Source organism: Entelurus aequoreus, linkage group LG12 (genome assembly GCF_033978785.1).
Source record: "Entelurus aequoreus isolate RoL-2023_Sb linkage group LG12, RoL_Eaeq_v1.1, whole genome shotgun sequence".
In the NCBI taxonomy this organism is placed as follows: domain Eukaryota; kingdom Metazoa; phylum Chordata; class Actinopteri; order Syngnathiformes; family Syngnathidae; genus Entelurus; species Entelurus aequoreus.
In genome coordinates, this window is record NC_084742.1 from 50819500 (window position 1) to 50841817 (window position 22318).

Sequence of the window (22318 nt, forward strand, 5' to 3'; positions counted from 1 at the left end):
AAATTCATTTCAGTAGGCCTTTAAGTAGTGTAGCGCACGTTGTGTAAACAATGCACACCGAGGCACAACACACAGCATGTTAGCAACGACCGGGCTACTACAACAAATAAAAAGCCAGAGCTGGAAGACCCTCCTGCCTCGTTAAGATCTCCCGTTTGGGAACACTATGGCTGCGCGGTGCGGAGGACGGAGGTTTGCCGACATTGTTCAGCAGCGGTAAGGCATGCTTCTGCCAACACGTCAAACATGCTAACCCATTTGAAGCGTCACCACCCCCAAGTAAACATCGCTTCAACAAAGAAAGACGAGCAAACAGCTCCCACCTCTTACTGCCAAATTAGGCAGGCTGGGGGGGGCGGGGGGGGGAAGTTAATCTGAGGCTGAGTTGACTTGAAACTGTTTAATGTTGCACTTTTGATCTTTAATCTGAGCAACAACTTCCATCCATCCATCTTCTTCCGCTTATGAGGTCGGGTCGCGGGGGCAGCAGCCTAAGCAGGGAAGCCAAGACTTCCCTCTCCCCAACCACTTCGTCCAGCTCTTGATTAACATGGACCCCGATTTAAACAAGTTGAAAAACTTATTGGGGTGGTTATCTTTATTTTTGCACATTTTAAAGCAAAATAAGCAATACTTTTACTTTTGAAATGCTTATACTATTGCAGAATATTAAGATTTGCGCTGGATGTTTACTTTTATATTTGCACATTAAAAAGCAAATAAGATACTTTTAATTTTGTTAAATGTTAAAAGTTTTAAATGTTTACATTGTTACAGAATATTTTGTCATGTTGTTGTCAATGTTGACTGAGTGGCCATACTGTTTTTTTTGTAAATAAAAGCCATGCCATTTGAAAAAACTGGCCTACATTTATTTTTTCATCTTCATTTTAAATTAAAAAAATAATAATCAAAAGGAAAAATAATCTATAGATTAATCGGGGAAAATAATAATCTATAGATTAATCGATTAAGCGAAAAAAATAATCTATAGATTAATCGATAGAAAAATAATCGTTAGCTGCAGCCTTATACCCTACCGTTCAAAAGTTTGAGATCACATTGAAATGTCCTTATTTTTGAAGGAAAAGCACTGTACTTTTCAATGAAGATAACTTTAAACTAGTCTTAACTTTAAAGAAATACACTCTATACATTGCTAATGTGGTAAATGACTATTCTAGCTGCAAATGTCTGGTTTTTGGTGCAATATCTACATAGGTGTATAGAGGCCCATTTCCAGCAACTATCACTCCAGTGTTCTAATGGTACAATGTGTTTGCTCATTGGCTCAGAAGGCTAATTGATGATTAGAAAACCCTTGTGCAATCATGTTCACACATCTGAAAACAGTTTAGCTCGTTACAGAAGCTACAAAACTGACCTTCCTTTGAGCAGATTGTGTTTCTGGAGCATCACATTTGTGGAGTCAATTAAACGCTCAAAATGGCCAGAAAAAGAGAGCTTTCATCTGAAACTCGACAGTCTATTCTTGTTCTTAGAAATGAAGGCTATTCCACAAAATTGTTTGGTTGACCCCAAACTTTTGAACGGTAGTATATATATATATATATATATATATATATATATATATATATATATATATATATATATATATATATATATATATATATATTTATTTATTAGGGCTGCAACAACTAATCGATTAAATAGATTATAAAAATAGTTGCCGATTAATTTAGTCATCGATTCGTTGGATCTATGCTATGCGCATGCGCAGAGGCAATTTTTTATTTATTTATTTTGTAATTTTTTTTATTATTTTGTTTTATAAACCTTTAGTTATAAACTGCAACATGTACAAACAGCTGAGAAACAATAATCAAAATAAGTATGGTGCCAGTATGCTGTTTTTTTTCAATAAAATACTGGAAAGGATAGAAATTTAGTTTGTCTATTTTATCCGATTAATCGAAGTAATAATCGACAGATTAATCGATTATCAAATTAATCAATAGTTGCAGCCCTAATATATATATATATATATGTATATACATACATGCAGTATATATACACACACACACACACACACACACACACACACACACACACACACACACACACACACACACACACACACACACACACACACACACACACACACACACACACACACACACACACACACACACACACACACAATGGGGCAAAAAAGTGTTTAGTCAGCCACCAATTGTGCAAGTTCTCCCACTCTGTGCTGTAAAGTTCACATTTGAATGACAATAAAAAGGAAGTCTAAGTCTAAGTCTTAAAAAGATGAGAGAAGCCTGTAATTTTCATCATGTGTACACTTCCACTATGAGAGACAGAATGGGGGACCTGTGACTTAATCTTTAAGAGGCTCCTCTGTCCTCCACTAGTTACCTGTATAATGGCACCTTTTTGGCTTCGTTATCAGTATAAAAGACACCAGTCCACAACCTCAAACAGCCACACTCCAAACTCCACTATGGCAAAGACCAAAGAGCTGTCAAAGGACACCAGAAACAAAATTGTGAAGAAATCAACTGTGGGAGCAATTATTAGAAAATGGAAGACATACGAGACCACTGATAATCTCCTTTGATCTTGGGCTCCACGCAAGATCCCACCCGGAGGGGTCAAAATGATCACAAGAACGGTGAGCAAAAATCCCAGAATCACACAGGGGACCTCGTGAATGACCTGCAGAGAGCTGGGACCAAAGTAAGAAAGGCTACCATCAGTAACACACTACGCCGCTAGGGACTCAAATCCTGCAGTACCAGACGTGTTCCCCTGCTTAAGCCAGTACATGTCCAGGCCCGTCTGAAGTCTGCTAGAGAGCATTTGAATGATCCAGAAGAGTATTAGGAGAATGCCATATGGTCAGATGAAACCAAAATAGAACTTTTTGGTGAAAACTCAACTTGTGGTGTTTGGAGGAGAAGGAATGCTGAGTTGCATTCAAAGAACACCATACCTACTGTGAAGCATGGGGGTGGAAACATCATGTTTTGGGGCTGTTTTTCTGCAAAAGGACCAGGGCGACTGATCCGTGTAAAGGAAAGAATGAATGGGGCCATGCATCGTGAGATTTTGAGTGAAAACTGCCTTCCATCAACAACAGCATTGAATATGAAACGTGGCTGAGTCTGTCAGCATGACAATGATCCCAAACACACCACCAGGGCAACCAAGGAGAGGCTTCGTAAGAAGCATTTCAAGGTCCTGGAGTGGCCTAGCCAGTCTCCAGATCTCAAACCTGTAGAAAATCTTTGGATGGAGTTGAAAGTCCGTGTTGCCCAGTGACAGCCGCAAAACATCACTGCTCTAGAGGAGATCTGCATGGAGGAATGGGCCAAAATACCAGCAACAGTGTGTGAAAACCTTGTGAAGACTTACAGAAAACCTTTGACCTCTGTCTGTCATTGCCAACAAAGGGTATATAACAAAGTATTGAGATGAACGTTTGTTATTGACCAAATACTTTTTTCTACCATCATTTGCAAATAAATTCTTAAAAAATCTGACAAAGTGATTTTCTGGAATTTTTTCCCCTCATTTTGTCTCTCATAGTTGAGGTGTACCGTATTTTTCAGATTATAAGTCGCAGTTTTTTTCATAGTTTGGCCGTGGGTGCGATTTATACTCCGGAGCGATTTATGTGTGAAATTATTAACACATTACCGTAAAATATCAAATAATATTATTTATCTAATTCACGGAAGAGACGAAGCAAAATGTCAGCAATCGTCACACACACGTCAACCAATACGAATTCGGCGGGGGAGGGTCATGGCAGAAGTGCATTGTGGGTCATGGGATGCTAACTGCTATACGCTACTGCCGTAGCTATTAAAATGAATAATTTCTACATTGGCGATAACTTATAAAAACTGAACAAAAAAGGTACTGAAAAGGAACTCATATACTGCAGATTACAAGCTGGACGTAGTGAAATATGCAGCAGAAAACGGCGATCGAGCAGCAGAAAGAAAGGACGCTAGCGGCGCATACCAGGAGCGACAACGAGGAAGAAGATTTCATCGGATTTAGCGATCAGGAGTGACAGATTGTTTGGTAAACGTATAGCATGTTCTATATGTTATAGTTATTTGAATGACTCTTACCATAATATGTTATGTTAACATACCAGGCACGTTCTCAGTTGGTTATTTATGCGTCATATAACGTACACTTATTTAGCCTGTTGTTCACTATTCTTTATTTATTTTAAATTCCCTTTCAAATGTCTATTCTTGGTGTTGGATTTTATCAAATAAATTTCCCCCAAAAATGCGACTCATACTCGAGTGCGACGTACATATGTTTTTTTCCTTCTTTATTATGCATTTTCGGCCGGTGCGACGTATACTCCGGAGCGACTTATAATCCGAAAAATATGGTACCTATGTTGGAAATTACAGGCATCGCTCATCTTTTTAAGTGGGAGAATTTGCACAATTGGTGACTGACTAAATATTTTTTTGCCCCACTGTATATATATTTATAATATGTATTTATTAATGAAACAGACGTTTTTGTTAACATGTTAAAGGTGTTAAATAAAAATTCAAGCATGTGTTGGCCCTGTGATGAGTTGGCGACTTGTCCAGGGTGTACCCCGCCTACCGCCTGAATGCAGCTGAGATAGGCTCCAGCACCCCCCGCGACCCCGATAGGGACAAGCGGTAGAAAATGGATGGATGGACAAGCATGTTTAACACATGCAGCACAATTGTAATTGTATGCATGTTGGAAATAAACTCAGACCACAACATATAGATTCCTTTCTTTCATAAAGTCAAGAATATAAGTTGATGTATGACCTGATTCTGAAGACTTGCATTGATTGGAATCAGACATGATTCACAGTAGTGCTGATAACTTCCACATTTACATTGTGGAGGAGAAAAAAAAGTCCTCCTTTTTGTCCAATACCACATGAAAGTGGTTGTTTTTAGCATCTTATTTGTCCAGCTTCCACACTCCTTTTTATACACTTTACAAGAAATACATTGACGGCTTACTCCGTAGCTTGCTAGCTTTCTGAAACTTTTATTGTGTTAACGCAAGCAGGATGTTGCAGCACTTTTATTGTGAAGACCGGAACTGTGCGGCTTTTCTTCAGGGTTTTGACGGCAGGTGCGGCGCGAGAGTCTGTTAAAATAAAAAGTGTTTCTCGCCTTCCTGTCTGTTTTTTTTCCTTCACACTGAGCTCACAGCAGCCAGCGTCATCTCACAAGATCCTAGGGTGTCGCGAATGTCATTCAAGTGACGAAAGTGGCGTCATAGTGAAGATTGATGATCGCTCATTTTGGGACTATTTATTTTTTTTAATACTGGCTGGCGATCGACTGACAAACCCTCCGCGATGGACCGGTAGCTCGCGATCAACGTAATGGGCTCCCCTGGTTTAACACGACTACTCAACATCGTAGGGACGTTTATAGTAGGGCTGACAAAAATAACGAGTTAATCACAAAAATATTGTATTAATCATGTGTATATGTAGATTAATTGCGCAATGTATTTGAACTGTACATGCTCCTGTGCCTTAACCGTGAATAGATTTTAGCACAGGCTGTTATACGGTCAGTGCTCCAGTCAATGCATATGACAAAAATGAGTGACAAGACGCCGACTGCTGTGCTTGCTGCTAAATTTCACTTCAAATTACACCCCGATGGTACTTTAGATAAAACTTTTAGGACGTTTGAGCAAATAAATGCAGGCCTCGAATTTTTACTTTTTAAGGTCAAGGCAAGTGTTGCCTTAAAGGCCTACTGAAACCCACAACTACCGACCACGCAGTCTGATAGTTTATATATCAATGATGAAATCTTAACATTGCAACACATGCCAATACGGCCGGGTTAACTTATAAATTGCAATTTTAAATTTCCCGCCACACTTCCGGTTAAAAACGTCTATGTATGATGACGTAAGCGCGTGACGGAATCAGTTGATGCGGAAGTATTGGTACCCCATTGAATCCAATACAAAAAAGCTCTGTTTTCATTTCAAAATTCCACAGTATTCTGGACATCTGTGTTGGTGAATCTTTTGCAATTTGTTTAATGAACAATGGAGACTGCAAAGAAGAAAGTTGTAGGTGGGATAGGTGTATTAGCGGCGGACTACAGCAACACAACTAGGAAGACAGAGATGGATAGCAGACGCGTTAGCCGCCGAACTCACCTTAACTTCCTCCGTCTCGCCGACCGCAACTGTGATCGGGTGAAGTCCTTCGTCGCACCGTCGATCGCTGGAACGCAGGTGAGCATGGGTGTTGATGAGCAGATGAGGGCTGGCTGGTGTAGGTGGATAGCTAATGTTTTTAGCATAGCTCTGTGATGTCCGGTTGCTAAGTTAGCTTCAATGGCGTCGTTAGCAACAGCATTGTTAACCTTCGCCAGGCTGGAAAGCATTAACCGTGTATTTACATGTCCCTGGTTTAATAGTATTGTTGATCTTCTGTCTATACTTCCAGTCAGGGATTTATTTATTTTGTTTCTATATGCAGTTAAGCACGATGCTATCACGTTAGCTCCGTAGCTAAAGTGTTTCGTCGATGTATTGTCGTGGAGATAAAAGTCACTGTGAATGTCCATTTCGCGTTCTCGACTCTCATTTTCAAGAGGATATAGTATCCGAGGTGGTTTAAAATACAAATCCGTGATCCACAATAGAAAAAGGAGAGAGTGTGGAATCCAATGAGCCAGCTTGTACCTAAGTTACGGTCAGAGCGAAAAAAGATATGTCTTGCACTGTATTCTAGTACTTCACTCGAACGTTCCTCATCCACGAATCTTTCATCGTCGCTCAAATTAATGGGGTAATCGTCGCTTTCTCGGTCCGAATCGCTCTAGCTGCGTTGAAAACAATAGGAAAATGTGAGGAGCCTTTCAATTGACTATGTCACGCTACTTCCGGTAGGGGCAAGGCTTTTTTTTTATCAGATACCAAAAGTTGCGATCTTTATCGTCGTCGTTCTCTACTAAATCCTTTCAGCAAAAATATGGCAATATTGCGAAATGATCAAGTATGACACATAGAATGGATCTGCTATCCCTGTTTAAATAAAAAAAATTCATTTCAGTAGGCCTTTAACGGAGGGCTCATATTCTTTATATATATATATATATATATATATATATATATATATATATATATATATATATATATATATATATATATATATATATATATATATATATATATATATATATATATATAAATATAAATATAAATATACATATATACAGTGGGGCAAAAAAGTATTTAGTCAGCCACCCATTGACAATCAATGGGTGGCTGACTAAATACTTCTTTGCCCCACTGTATATATATATATATATATATACCGTATTTTTCGGACTATAAGTCGCAGTTTTTTTAGGGCTGGGCAAGTTAATGCGTTAATTTCGAGTTAACCCATCAATCTATTAACGCCGACAATTATTTTATCGCACATTTGCGTATGTTGTTTACATTCTTTTATTTTGTTAACGCCTATTGCTGGCTCCTGCGGAAAAGGAAGGACAATGCGGAAGAAAACAAAACAAGCATGGAGAAGAAGGGTAACTCAACAGCACTTTTACAGGGTCATTTTCATTATAAAGTACTTCCAGGCGGCGGATTTGACAGAAGCAAAGTCGTTTGTAGCCACTGCCAAGCCGAATTTTCTTATCACAGGAGTACTTCCGGTCTAAAATATCACCTTGACACGAAGCACACTGTTGATGCGAGCGAACCATTCAACAAAGCAGAAAGTGGAGCCAGGGTTCAGCAGACTATGTTAAATGCAGCGTGCGGGAGAAGTATAGATAAACGAAAGCAAGAGAAGCTAACAAATGCCATAGCGAAGTGGATAGTTACAGACTGTAGGCCCATTAGTGTTGTGGAAGACGCCGGCCTGAGAAACATTGTGTGAATCGCAACAAGTGACGCCATCAAGACGCACCATCGCACGAAGAATACACGAGTTGTATGAAAAGTAGAGGACTGTAAAAGTGACAACTTTACAACGAGCAGCTGTAGTTGCTCTCAGTGGGGACTACTGGACATCAATCGGTAACCATAATTAGCCTCAGAGTTACAGTGCATTATATTGATGAAAAGTGGGTGCTGCATTCACATGCTCTGTCTATAATGAAAACAGAGGAGAGGCATTATGCTGAAATATGCGCGGGGCACTTCACTGAAGTTATACAGCAGTGGAATTTGACAGATAAAGTCACCACACTAAGCACGGATAGTGCACGAAATAGGATTGCTGCTGCGAGACAACTGCCTTTTGATCATATCCCCTGCTTTGCGCACAGTCTCCAGCGTTCTGTCACTGTTTGTCTGCACAACAGTGCGTTTGACAACGTCCTTTCCAAGTGCAGAAAAGTTGTCGGGCACTTTAAACACAGTCCAGCAAATGCAGCAGAATTAGAGCAAAAACAAGCTGAACATGGACAGAAGAAAGAGGCCCTTGTGCAAGATGTTCCTACCAGATGGATTTCAACTCTGAACATGATAAAAAGCATCCGCACAAACGAACAGCTTCTGAGTGACTTCCTCACCACAAGCACCAAGATTGCCATGCCAACTCCAGCTGAAATGGACAAGCTGCAGAGGTTGGAAACCCTACTGGAACCTTGCAGGTATGTTTTACATCATGTTACTCAATATCCTGTCCCATTTCATGTAAGAGAGAAAAAATATGTAAATGCAGCATTCTAGTCCCCTGTAAAGGAAATCCCAGCAGTTAAGTGTTTTGTGCTTCACCCTTTCTTTTCTTTCTCCCTGATAAAAGAAAATGTTTCTGCTGTTACCTCAGAAATTGCCTGTTCGGATGTTATGATTGTGGCTCAGGGATTTGTATGTAGATTATATTTATTTTCCATAACAAGCAGGATAACTTAAATACCCTGGCAGTGGCAATAAGCTTGAATGTTTGTATTTATTATTTTCGAGTTGATTTTCATAAAATATGCTATTTAACTGCTACTGTTTAACAAGTACTGATTTAAATTGTGTTTGCACAACAAATGTTTTGGCGCTTTTGTTCATATGGGAGAATATTCCAATAAAGGTGCACTACACACTACTTTTGAATTCATTATTGGGTTTTGCGTATACAATGCAGTTAATCGTGATTAATCGGAAAAATAGTTCGATTAATTTTGATTAAAATTTTTAATCGTTGCCCTAATAGATATATATTAGGGCGATATATCGATATACTCGATATATCGATATATTCGATATATCGCGGGTTTGTCACTGTGCGATATAGAAAATGACTATATCGTGATATTCGAGTCTACCTTCTCACGCAGTTGCTTTTAGCTGCGGGGCATTAAACTGCATGCGTTTCTCACTCTTTCCTGTCTCTCCTTCTCACAGAGACTTTAAAACAAGCGCACCTTCTTACAGACGTCACATACTGTCACGTGAGCAACGTCACACGCTCCCGCGGAGCGAGAGGTAGCGACATGGTAACGTTAGCTGTGATGCTAACAGCTAACGGTGTGGTTTGAGTGGTAATACGAGAGAAAGAAGGTGCGAATCTGGTAACAAATGGAGGAATAATTAATTCCCAAGAAAAACAGCACGGGGTCCATCGCCTGACGGTGGTTTGGCTTCAAGCGGGAATATGTCTTTACATCTCAGCGCGGTGGCAGAGGGGTTAGTGCGTCTGCCTCACAATACGAAGGTCCTGAGTAGTCGTGAGTTCAATCCCGGCCTCGGGATCTTTCTGTGTGGAGTTTGCATGTTCTCCCCGTGACTGCGTGGGTTCCCTCCGGGTACTCCGGCTTCCTCCCACCTCCAAAGACATGCACCTGGGGATAGGTTGATTGGCAACACTAAATTGACCCTAGTGTGTGAATGTGAGTGTGAATGTTGTCTGTCTATCTGTGTTGGCCCTGCGATGAGGTGGCAACTTGTCCAGGGTGTACCCCGCCTTCCGCCCGATTGTAGCTGAGATAGGCTCCAGCGCCCCCCGCGACCCCGAAGGGAATAAGCGGTAGAAAATGGATGGATGGATGGATCTCCGTTCGGTGCCACACCAACTAAATGCCGAAGCAACTATTTCCACATCAACACCGTATGACATATACTATTTGATATGCAGCTCATTTTTATGTGACACTTATTGAAATATCTTGTGTGTCATCATGCACATAAGTGCACTAATAGCTTGTTTTAAAATGTCTCTGACAATCTTACACTTTGTTTTGGAAATGACATGAATGTTTGTGCCACTGCTTAATAACTGTTTAATAAATAAAGTTTTGCTAAATTGACTTAGTTGTGATTTCCCTCTCTGCATGAAAGTTTAAAATGAGCATATATTAATGGAGTATGAACAAGAATGTTTTAATGTAGACACATAGAATCATCATACTGCTGTGATTATATGCATCAAGATGAAAGCCCTCCAGTTGAACCGCGCTGTCCGGGACACTCGCGCTCAGCCACGTCTCCGTGAAGCACAAAACACAAGAGGAAAAGTCCTTGTTTCTTCTCACCAGCAACGCTAGCTCGTCCAACTTGTTGGCAAGTGAGCGGACGTTGGAGAGAAAGATGGCAGGTAGGGCGTGCGTAATCCCCGTCTGCGGAGACGGACAAGGGCGCCCGCTCGCTTTCCTCTTCGGTGCGGTTTCCCTCTTTTGATCAAAGAATGGACCAAATCCGCAGCTGACGCTAAAATGACCGGTAATAAGTCCGTAGGGGTGATGGATCTGATGTTCAGTAGCTCTTCGCGGGTGTAAGAGCATGCGGACACACAATTTACGCACAAAAACAAACAAAACGGAGCGCATGAGAGCACCGAGGCAGCCGTGATCGGCGCCATGATGATCAATATCATCATCAATATATTTCTGAACGTCTCTCCAGGATGCGCCGTTTCGTGGGCGGTCTTATTTACCTGCCCTCCACTTTGGTGTGGTTTTTAGCACTTCCATAGCGAGTCTACTGACAGATATAAGTGAGAACTGTACGCTACTTTGCGTTAAAAATGGCAACTGCGGAGGATGCATGTGCACGTACGAGCCAGTCTGCCCCACAACAAGAGAATAGGGAAAAAGAAGGAGCTTATTGATTACTGCGAGGACTACAATGGCGGACCCTTGCAAGGCACACTGGGTACATTTATACCATATACTGTATGGATAATCTGCCTACGGTTTTCCCAATTTGTGACATCACCAATTCTGCACATTCCAAACAACTCGTTTGGGGGAAGAAGAAGGGAAGGCAAGGTTATTTTATAACGGGTTGATTTCGCATTTCTGGGACTTGTGCAGACCCCAAATACACAACAGCAGGTAGCAATAAGTAAGACAAGTTGGTTTTGTATTTTAGGACCCCTTTAAATGAATTATGAATTAGGTAAGCAAGTAATTACCTATTTTTTGTAGGAGTACCATTTATTCTCGTAACATTGCAACTTGTTTTTTTTATTTTACAATACTGAAAGATCTAACTGTTTACTTGTATTCGTACTGTAACTCAAACTCATAACAATGCGGTACCACTTCAGTGTTTCCCATAAACTGCCAAGATACCTGTGGCGGTGGGGGCGTGGCTATGGGCGTGGTCACCATGACATCATCTAGTAATTTGCATAATTTACTACAATGATTTGATTTTCTCTAAAAAGGCTCAAAAAATGTATACTTACTAATTAATAATAACAGTTTTGTTTTAAACGTCCATCCATCCATCCATTTTACAATATAATTACAACACTTTATGTACATATTTATATACAGATTTGAACAGTAAGTTATTCACTGAAATATATTTATTAATTGTGGTTCTTACAAAAAATATATCTTATAAAATATAAAAGCTAAAATGTCTCAAAGCTCTGCCCCTTTAATTAGTGCATACTAAATAATTTAACTTTAGCCTATTACTACAACCATATTATTTACCAGCAACAGAGGCAGAGGTGTCCTGCCACAGTCAGTAACAAATAAACAGAAAACAATTGGCGTAGGAAAGGGGCGCCACGGGTCAGTTTCGACGGTGGAAGGGATCATCGTGTCTCATCGGTCGACTACCGTCCGCCTTAAGCCAGGCAGCCCCTGGTCAAAAAGGTGTCGTCCCGCCAACGTTTGCCTGCTTCAGTGGGTGCCTGGAGCTTAGTGTACTGCAAAGGCATGAAAAGCAGACGGTTAATTTTATGTACCAGACAAACAAAACAAGAAAAGAAAGAAGACTCCAGCTCTTCGATTAGCAAGCTGGAATGTGCGAACAATGTGTACAGGAATCTCTGATGACCTTCGTGAAGTGGACGACGCCAGAAAGATGGCCATGATAGATAAGGAGCTTGCCAGGCTTGATGTCAGCATAGCTGCTCTTCAAGAAACTAGGCTAGCCTCCAGTGGGTCTCTCAGAGAGGCTAACTATACATTATTTTGGAAAGGTAGAGAACCTGAGGAGCCTCGTCAGCAAGGAGTTGGTTTTGCAGTCAGAAACACACTTTTGACATCAGTGGAACCTCAATCAGGAGGTACCGAGCGATTGCTGTCTATCCGTCTCAGCACTGCTACAGGTCCAGTGAACATTCTCAGTGTCTATGCTCCTACTCTTTCTTCAACTGAGGAGATTAAAGATAGATTCTATGAACAACTTGATGAGCAGATCAAGGGTTTTCCTAAAGATGAGTGCTTGATTAAGCACTAGGCTAGCCAGAGTAGGCGCAGACCATGCATCATGGCCATCTTGCTTGGGACACTATGGCATCGGAAAGATGAACATAAATGGCCAGAGGCTGCTGGAGCTATGCACCTATCACAACCTCTGTATTACAAACACCTTTTTTAAGAGCAAACCATCGCACAAAGTATCATGGAAACATCCCAGGTCTCATCGATGGCATCAGCTTGATCTGATAATCACTAGGCGGTCGTCACTAAATAACATTCTTATTACTAGAAGCTATCATAGTGCAGATTGCAATACGGACCATGCCCTTGTGAGCGCCAAAGTGCGCCTTCAGCCCCGTAAAATTCATCGCTCCAAAGCAAAGAGTCGTGCCTGCATTGACACATCAAAGATGTCAATTTCATGCAAGGTGGATGATTATGTATCAACCCTGGACCAAGCTCTTCAAAACCTGCCGGAGCATAATGCTACAGCAAAATGGAACGCCATTAAAGAAGCAATTTACAATACAGCTATTTCTACTTTTGGGAAGAGGGAAAGAACTAGTCACGACTGGTTTAATGCCTATCTACCAATCACGGAACCAGCAATTGAGGCCAAACGCAAAGCATTTTTGGCATACAAGAGATGTCCAAATGCGACTGGTTTAATGCCTATCTACCAATCATGGAACCAGCAATTGAGGCCAAACGCAAAACATTTTTGGCATACAAGAGATGTCCAAATGCTCAGTCACTTGCAACACTCAAGAGTACTCGTTGTTCCACACAGCGCATTGCCAGACAGTGTGCAAACAACTATTGGCAGCAGCTCTGCGAAGATATCCAGATGAGTGCTGAATCTGGTAACATCCGTGGCATGTACAATGGTATAAAGAAAGCAGCAGGACCTGTTATAAAACGGACTACTCCAATTAAATCTCGGATAGGGGAGAAGATTACCAATCGAGAAGAACAGATGGTCAGATGGGTGGAGCACTACTCAGAACTATACAGCCGTGAAACAACTATCTCTGATGCTGCTCTAAATTATACGAAGGAGCTACCAATCATGAATGAACTTGACGAAGTGCCTACAATGGTAGAGCTTGAAAAAGCTATTGATTCACTTCCATCTGACAAAGCACCAGGTAACGATAACATTCCACCTGAAGCTATCAAGCAAGGGAAGCCTGCCCTGCTTAAACCGCTGTACGAATTACTGTGTCTTTGCTGGGAGGAAGAAGGAGTACCTCAGGACATGCGTGATGCCACTATTGTGTCACTTTATAAAAATAAAGGGGACCGCAGTGACTGTAATAGCTATAGAGGAATTTCTCTCTTGAACATCGTTGGAAAGGTTTATGCACGCATAATCCTAAACAGGCTACAGATACTTGCAGATCGTATCTATCCTGAATCCCAATGAGGTTTCAGGGCTGGAAGATCGACGACCGACATGATATTTTCAGTCAGGCAGATTCAAGAGAAGAGTAGAGAACAAGGTCAACCTCTTTACATGATGTTAATAGATCTAACTAAGGCTTTCGAGCTTGTCAGCAGGAAGGGCCTGTTCAAGCTACTACAAAAGATTGGATGTCCTCCAAAACTACTCAGCATGTTGATCTCTTTCCATTCCAACATGAAGGGAACAGTCTTGTATGGATCCTGTTCGGACTCCTTCTCTATCAACAGTGGTGTTAAGCAGGGCTGCGTCTTAGCACCAACTCTTTTTGGAATATTCTTCTCTATACTCCTGTCCTACGCTTTTGACACATCCATTGAGGGTGTCTATCTACACACACGGTCTGACTGCAAATTGTTCAATCTGGCAAGATTACGTGCGAAAACCAAAAGGAGGTCAGTGTTAATCCGAGAGATGCTTTTTGCAGACGATGCTGCTCTTGTTACCAACACCAAAGAAGCCTTACAACGTCTAAGTGACTGTTTTGCGAATGCTTGTGAACAGTATGGACTTATAGTTAGCCTGCAGAAAACCAATGTCAGTGTTCAAGGTGCTGCAAATCCTGCTATCAAGATGAATGGTGTCACTTTAGAAGTAGTAGATCATTTAATATACCTAGGCTCGACAATCAGCAATAAACTCTCGCTTGATGTTGAACTTGACAGGAGGCTTGGAAAGGCAAATACCATCATGGCTAAACTACCAAAGCGAGTATGGGAAAACAACGCTCTTACTCAACATACAAAGATCCGAGTTTATCAGGCCTGCATTCTCAGCACTTTACTCTACGGAAGCGAGACCTGGACTACTTACATGAGACAAGAGCGTCGACTTAACGCTTTTCACATGCGGTGCATCAAACGTATCCTTGGTATTAGTTGGCAGGACCATATTCCACACAGTGTCATTCTTCAGCGGGCTAATATCCATAGCATGAACTCTCTTCTTAGCCAGCGCCGTCTTCGATGGCTGGGACATGTTCGGCGGATGGAGGACGGACGGCTTCCCAAGGACATTATGTATGGACAACTGGCTGCTGGTTCCAGACATGTTGGTCGTCCCTCTCTCCGGTTCAAGGACGCATGCAAGAGAGATCTAAAGGCGTGTAATATTCCCTTGGACAGCTGGGAGATACAAGCGGAGAACCGAAATGTCTGGCGTCAAGCGGTTAGACGGGGTATCGCAGAGGCTGATTCGAGGAGAGGCCAGCTCGCAGAGGAGAAGAGAGACAGGAGGAAACATACTGCAAATACCATCGCACAGCAGGAGCGGGATGAAGTCTCTACACATGTTTGCACTAAGTGCAACCGGGACTGTCACTCAAGAATTGGCTTGTACAGCCATGCTAGGCGTTGTCAACAAACATGAATCAACAAAACATCAAGTTAAAATGTGAAAATTATAATTAGATATGTGCATTGTATAATTACAACACTCATTAAAACTGAAAAGATATTACTAATAATTGACTAAAATAGGATGACAAAACTATTTAAATAAAAAATTAAAAAAAAAAAAAAAAAACTATTAATAATAATTAAAGTACCATTACAACATTTTAAAAAAATTATAAATAAATTAAATAAAAAATTAAACATCAAATCGAAATAAGTGTCTGACACAAGAGCGTAAATTAGCATGGTCATCTGTGACTAAGCTGCCAAAGAGATAGATTATTTACCAGCAACATAAAGTGAAACAGAGGCAGAGGTGTCCTGCCACAGTCAGTAACAAAGAAACAGAAAACAGTAGTGGTGGTAGATAGACACAGAGCTTCATCAAACATCTGATCCACTGAACAAAGAGCTCCAAAAATCTTGAAATTTAGACTGCCATCAGTTAAACTCCCTACACTTAACCATGTGTTTCCTACTGCCTGCAGACTTTGCACCCTTTGTTATATACACATGTTGTGTTTCTAATATAAATACATTTAATAAAGTCAAATACAAATAAGGCAACAAGAGAAGTATCCTAGACTTCTCTTTTGTAAAGTAAATCTGAACAGCCGATATGGGCATCTACATCAACTATATGAGTTGCCTGATAAGCTGGACAGGACAAAAAAAAAAAAAAAAAAAAAATTTAAATGTTTTATTTATTTATTTTTTTTTTAAAATTTGTTGCGGACGTAATTCTTTCGTGGCGGGCCGCCACAAATATATGAATGTGTGGGAAACCCTGCACTTTTTGCTTGTATTATGATTTTTTAAATCGAGTAAAGTCAGTGCACTGACCTCCGGTTTATTAAACCTCATGTGATTGGCCATGATGTGGAACTCTTCGGCGCCGGGCCATCTGTAACCTTTGACCCTGTGAGCGTTGAAGGGCAGGGGGTAACCGAGCTGGTAGCCTAGCGGCAGAGCGAAGCGGAGGCGGCGCTCCTCCCCAAAGCGATAGAGCAGGTTGAGCACGGTGCTGCTGGCCGTCTTGTGAGTCTTCAGGAACATGATGTGAGTGTGGGCACCACAGGAGCCCAGGGAAGGACCCTGGGCATCAGGGGATGAGAAGATGGAGCGGGCGACCGACTGGGCGCTGCTGGAGTACAACGAGACACAAAGAACATATGTTGTATCAAAACAATTCAAAGCTGCAATGAAAATAAAAGTCAAATGTTTTCAAGTAAAAGAGTCCAAGTAGAACATGATCAGAATAAAAAGGAAATATTTTTGAGAAACTCATCGTAAAATTACGAGGGAAAGGTTGTAATACAGCGGTACCAATGAATTAAAAATGATACTCTACTTACTGCCTGTGAAAAATACCAGTGCAATTTTATTTTAATGGACATCATGGCTTGCCTTCGTCACGACATGCTGGAGCAGACGAGCATGTTCGGCAACGAACACGCACAGAGTACTTCCAAGCAGACACGGTGTCAAGACATAAGAGGCAGGATGGACGCATTTCGGCTCAAAAACTAACGATGAATGTGAAGCTAAAAACGCTGAAGCGCCGCTCTACGAGAGGTGCTTTAAAACATGGCTCGCTAGCTAGCGGCTAACGTCCATCCACGGTCGACAGTGTTTTAGCAACTTCTAAATCACTAATTTTCTTACAAGTATCATCCCATGCTTCACTATACACTGTAGAAGGATACAATAGCTCACAGCTAACAACAAGCTAGCGCTCCTCAATGTAAACAAATGGGTGGATCTATACCATACTTGCCAACCCTCCCGTTTTTAGCGGGAGAATCCCGGTATTCAGCGCCTCTCCCGACAACCTCCCGGCAGAGATTTTCTCCCGACAAACTCCCGGTATTCAGCCGGAGCTGGAGGCCACGCCCCCTCCAGCTCAATTCGGACCTGAGACTGAGTGGGGACAGCCTATTCTCACGTCCGCTTTCCCACAATATAAACAGCTTGCCTGCCCAATGACGTCATAACATCTAGGGCTTTTAGAGAGTAGAGTGCACAACTGCGCACACAACAAGGAGACGAAGCAGAAGAACGAGGAAATTACAGACATGGCGACGCCGTCGACGAGTAAGATGAAGAAATACGCTTGCAAGTTCCAAAACGAATGGAAACAAGAATTTCAGTTCATCCAGGACAGTTCGAAGGGGAAGGTGTATGTTGCCTGTAAATTTTGTAGAACAGACTTCTCCATTCAACACGGTGGCCGAAATGATATACTCATCATGAACAGAGAAGTTAAACAGGACAATACTGCCATCTAATGGATAGCCACCGGAACAATGAAATTCAAGTTTTTTGTTTTTGTTTCTATGTAAATAAAATAAAATGAATATATATACTGTATATATATATATATATATATATATATATATATATATATATATATATATGAAATGTATATGAAATACTCGAGTTGGTGAATTCTAGCTGTAAATAACCACGCCTCCAACCACGCCCCCCGCCCCCCCACCCCCTACCCCCCACCTCCCGATATTGGAGGTCTCAAGGTTGGCAAGTATAATCTATACATACATCCACTGTAACGATACCAAGTACAAGAGTGTAATTATTCGATACTACTATATTTTTTATTATCACAAAATCCATCCATCCATCCATTTTCTACCGCTTATTCCCTTCGGGGTCGCGGGGGGGCGCTGGAGCCTATCTCAGCTACAATCGGGCGGAAGGCGGGGTACTCCCTGGACAAGTCGCCACCTCATCGCAGAGCCAACACAGATCACAAAATCGTTTGTCTTTTTTTTTTATTGTTTATAAAGTCTGGAAATATATCCCTGTACACAGGAGAACTTTAATTATGTATGATCCTGGAACTACTTGGTATGGATTGATACCAAAATGTGTAGTATCACCCAAAACTAATGCGAAGTATCCAACCAACAGAAGAATAAGTGATTATTACATTTTAACAGAAGTGTAGATAGAACATGTTAAAACAGAAAATAACCAGAAATTAACAAGTAGATTAATTAATACATTTTTTACAGCTTGACAAAATAATAGAATGGGAATGTTTTGATATAAAAAAAAGAGACAGTGGTGTGTTTAGGAGTTAACAGTCACAAGGGTATAGGTGGGTGTGTGCTTAGTTAGGCATTTAAGGAGCTCACACCTGTGAGCGAGAATCGAATATTTGTTTACTACTCATCTTTAATTTTGTTAATACTTCTGTTTGTCATCATATTCGTATTTCTTGTCATTTTTTTGGTATACATCTGCGTCAAAATTTAAAAAAACAAACACCCATTCTTATCACCCAGGGAGGGCCAGAGAAAATTACCCAATTTCTGCAAAAGTTATATAATTATATATATATATATATATATATATATATATATATATATATATATATATATATATATATATATGGGTTCCCTCCGGGTACTCCGGCTTCCTCCCACCTCCAAAGACATGCACCTGGGGATAGGTTGATTGGCAACACTAAATTGACCCTAGTGTGTGAATGTGAGTGTGAATGTTGTCTGTCTATCTGTGTTGGCCCTGCGATGAGGTGGCGACTTGTCCAGGGTGTACCCCGCCTTCCACCCGATTGTAGCTGAAATACTGTAGGCTCCAGCACCCCCCGCGACCCAGAAGGGAATAAGCGGTAGAAAATGGATGGATGGATGGATGGATGTGTATATATATATATATGCCGGGCTTTTCATCAGTATTTTAGCCTAACGTTAGCTAGCGTGGCTAGCTGGCTAACTTTACAAACTAACGTATATATTATATATATATATATATATATATATATATATATATATATATATATATATATATATATATATATATATATATATATACAAACTAACGTATATATTATATATATATATATATATATATATATATATATATATATATATATATATATATATATATATATATATATATATATATATATATATATATATATATATATATATATATATATATATATATATATACGTTAGTTTGTAAAGTTAGCCAGCTAGCCACGCTAGCTAACGTTAGGCTAAAATACTGATGAAAAGCTTGTGAAAGTGAAAAAGTTAACGTTATATACCTTCAAAAAATTCACAAGAGTCGTTGATGGCGTGTAGTTATTTCTTTATTCATCAACCAAATCATGATGAATGAAAAAAAAAAAATCCCAACCGTTTCAACTCCATCGCTGCTGGGTTTGTTGTTGTAATGGTGGAACTACGGTTGACCGGTACACCGCTACTAGTAAAGTGTCGCGGTACTGATGAATTTAAAAAGGTACTCCTGCTTTTGAAAAATACCGGTACTTGTGACGTTGCCGAGTCGAGACGCACGAGTGTGTCAAAATATATGTTTGATGTAGCATAAGATTTATGTTAAAATTCAGCCATTAAAGACATTTTTGTGGTCCCTTTTATTTTGAAAAATATCGAAAAGTGTCGAAATACATAAGTTAAAAGTTAAAGTACCAATGATTAGGGATGATGCTCGAAACCGGTTTTCCCGGTTGTTCGATAAGAAAAGAACCGAGTCCTGGGACTCGAATCCCTTTTTGAGAACCGGTACCCGTTATCGAGACCACTATAGTAAAGAAAAAGAGTTGGTTCTTTATTCGAATCCCTGAGAACGAATCCCTTCCCACAGGAAATGCCCTGTGAGACGCAATGTTATGCCCATTTGATTGTAGACTCTTACTGACACCTTGCGGCGATATGAAAATACTACGCGTCAATAGTTAGGGCACTTCCGGGTTGACGATGTTAGTCCAGTTCATGAGACAATTGAGAAGTAGACAAGTTGTGTTAGCTCCTACAAGTCTTGGAAAAGATAAGTCTGTAAGTAAACTGTTTAACTTGTTTATATAACTCAATATTAAGGTGGAAAGTGTTTCAATTTGATAGTAAGATGTCTATTGAAATGGCTGCCAGTCATGTATTTCCACCATCGAAATAGTTTCAACACTCAGAAGTATTTGTTTGATGATAGTACTGTATATTTGTGTGAAGCTAATATTTACAAATTGTGTATTACATTTCAGTATGTTAATTGAATCACATAGCTTATACATGTGTCATTGTGTGTATTTCAGTTTAAAAAATAAATAAATAACAGTCAAGTGCAAGACAAAAGTAAAGATAGGAAAAGACAAAGCAAGATCAACAACAATAAAGAGCCTAAATGGATTAATCTGCTTTGGAACTTTATTAGACGTCTTGGATTGTTTGTTAGCTGTCTGCCAAGCTGTATAACCTCAACACGTATAGTGAGGGCAGAATAGGCAATATGCAATTATTGCCAGGCTTCGCTCTCATGTAAGGGAAGAACAATTGTTGATTGATGACTGTGGTGTTCTTAGTGTGGAGTTAGTATGTTCCAATAGCAGCAGAAGTGCACTTTTTGGAGAGCTGTTTTATTTTCAGTTTCGTGCCCAAGGGACTGATTTTATTTAACACTATATTATTATTTATACACCTATAGTGATCACAGAGACAGGTTGTTTTTGTGTTACTGTATATATTTTTTTTTTTCTGAAAAATCCCACTTAATATACTTTGGGTAACAACAGTCAATATTTTTTTTTTTTTTTAGGGGGGTAAAAGTCAATATTTATTTATTTATTTTATTGTATTTTTTTCTTATAAAATAAAAGTGAGCTTTTGTTAAACTAAATATTGTGTTTTTTTCCATATACAACAACATATCTGGAATCGATAAGAGAATCGATAAGGAATCGGTTCGATAAGAGCATTCGATAATGGGCTCTGTCAAGACATGGACTAAGATGCAGTTTCCTGCGTGTGTTGCTTTCCCGAGATGCAAACGAACTGAAGCCGACATGGCGTGTAGGTGAGGACATGTTTAATATTTTAACTCAAAAGAGTCGTTGTTGACTATTTTTTTCATACGGTGTTGATCTGGAAATGGTTGCTTGGGCTTTTTGTTGGTGTGGCACCGAACGGAGATGTTGACATGCAGAGTTTCAAGCACTCCTTATTCTCTAGCGGGTGACTTTTCAAATGATGCTACATTAGTAGAGCTGCTACTTTTTGTAGCAACGCTTTTGCCGCATACTTGACATCTTCCCGCTTGAAGCCAAACCACCGCCAGACGATGGACCCCCTGCTGTTTTTCTTGGATTGAATTATTCTTCCTTCATTTGTTACCAGATTCGCACCTTCTTTCTCTCGTATTACCACTCGCACCACTCCGCTTGTGTGTTGTTTAAGAACAGTTGGTAATGGTTATATGCAGTAAAACTTTTCATGAACTCAACTCACCTTAATGTGTGTTCCTAAATTTGTGTTGGACGTCTTCGATGAAGAGAGCAGTTATGATTTTGGTTTACATAATAACGGAATGGTTTTCTCTAAACGCATACGTTTGTCTAAATATGGCCAAGGACACACATTATGATCTAATCTGCGGGAGAGAATTCCTCTGACATTTTGAAGTATGTTTTTTTTTTTGGAGTGGTCAGCTTGAAACGTCCCTCTGTCTCCGACTCCTTCGTCCTCATGTGACATGAGTGCGTGTCTGTTATGATTTTGCTTACTAGTTTCGATGACCCGCCTTATCTTGCCTCTGATTGGCCAGTCCGTAATGTTTCGGCCTAACCTTAGCCAATTGTGACTCATCATACGAACACCAACCCATCATCATGGATGTTCTCATTCATCCGGGTCATTTTATTTTCTCCATATTTTATTTATTTTGCTTAATTTCGCACTTCATTTTCTCTCTTTGTAGCTTGTAGCTTTAATGTAAGCTACTTCACTACATGGCTCTAAAAGTAGCTAAGCAACAGGAAT

At 40.2% G+C, this 22318-nt stretch overlaps 1 protein-coding gene across 3 annotated transcripts in view; it reads right to left on the reverse strand.

The window, feature by feature from the left end:
• gal3st4 (galactose-3-O-sulfotransferase 4) overlaps nt 1-22318 on the reverse strand; it is a 112466-nt gene that overhangs the window by 22097 nt on the left and 68051 nt on the right. For 2 of the 3 annotated variants that reach the window (XM_062066203.1, XM_062066206.1), the window contains exon 3: nt 16338-16638. In XM_062066203.1, coding sequence (XP_061922187.1) covers nt 16338-16638 — 301 coding nt within the window. The remainder of the gene's footprint in view (nt 1-16337; nt 16639-22318) is intronic. The other variant, XM_062066205.1, reaches the window with a different exon arrangement.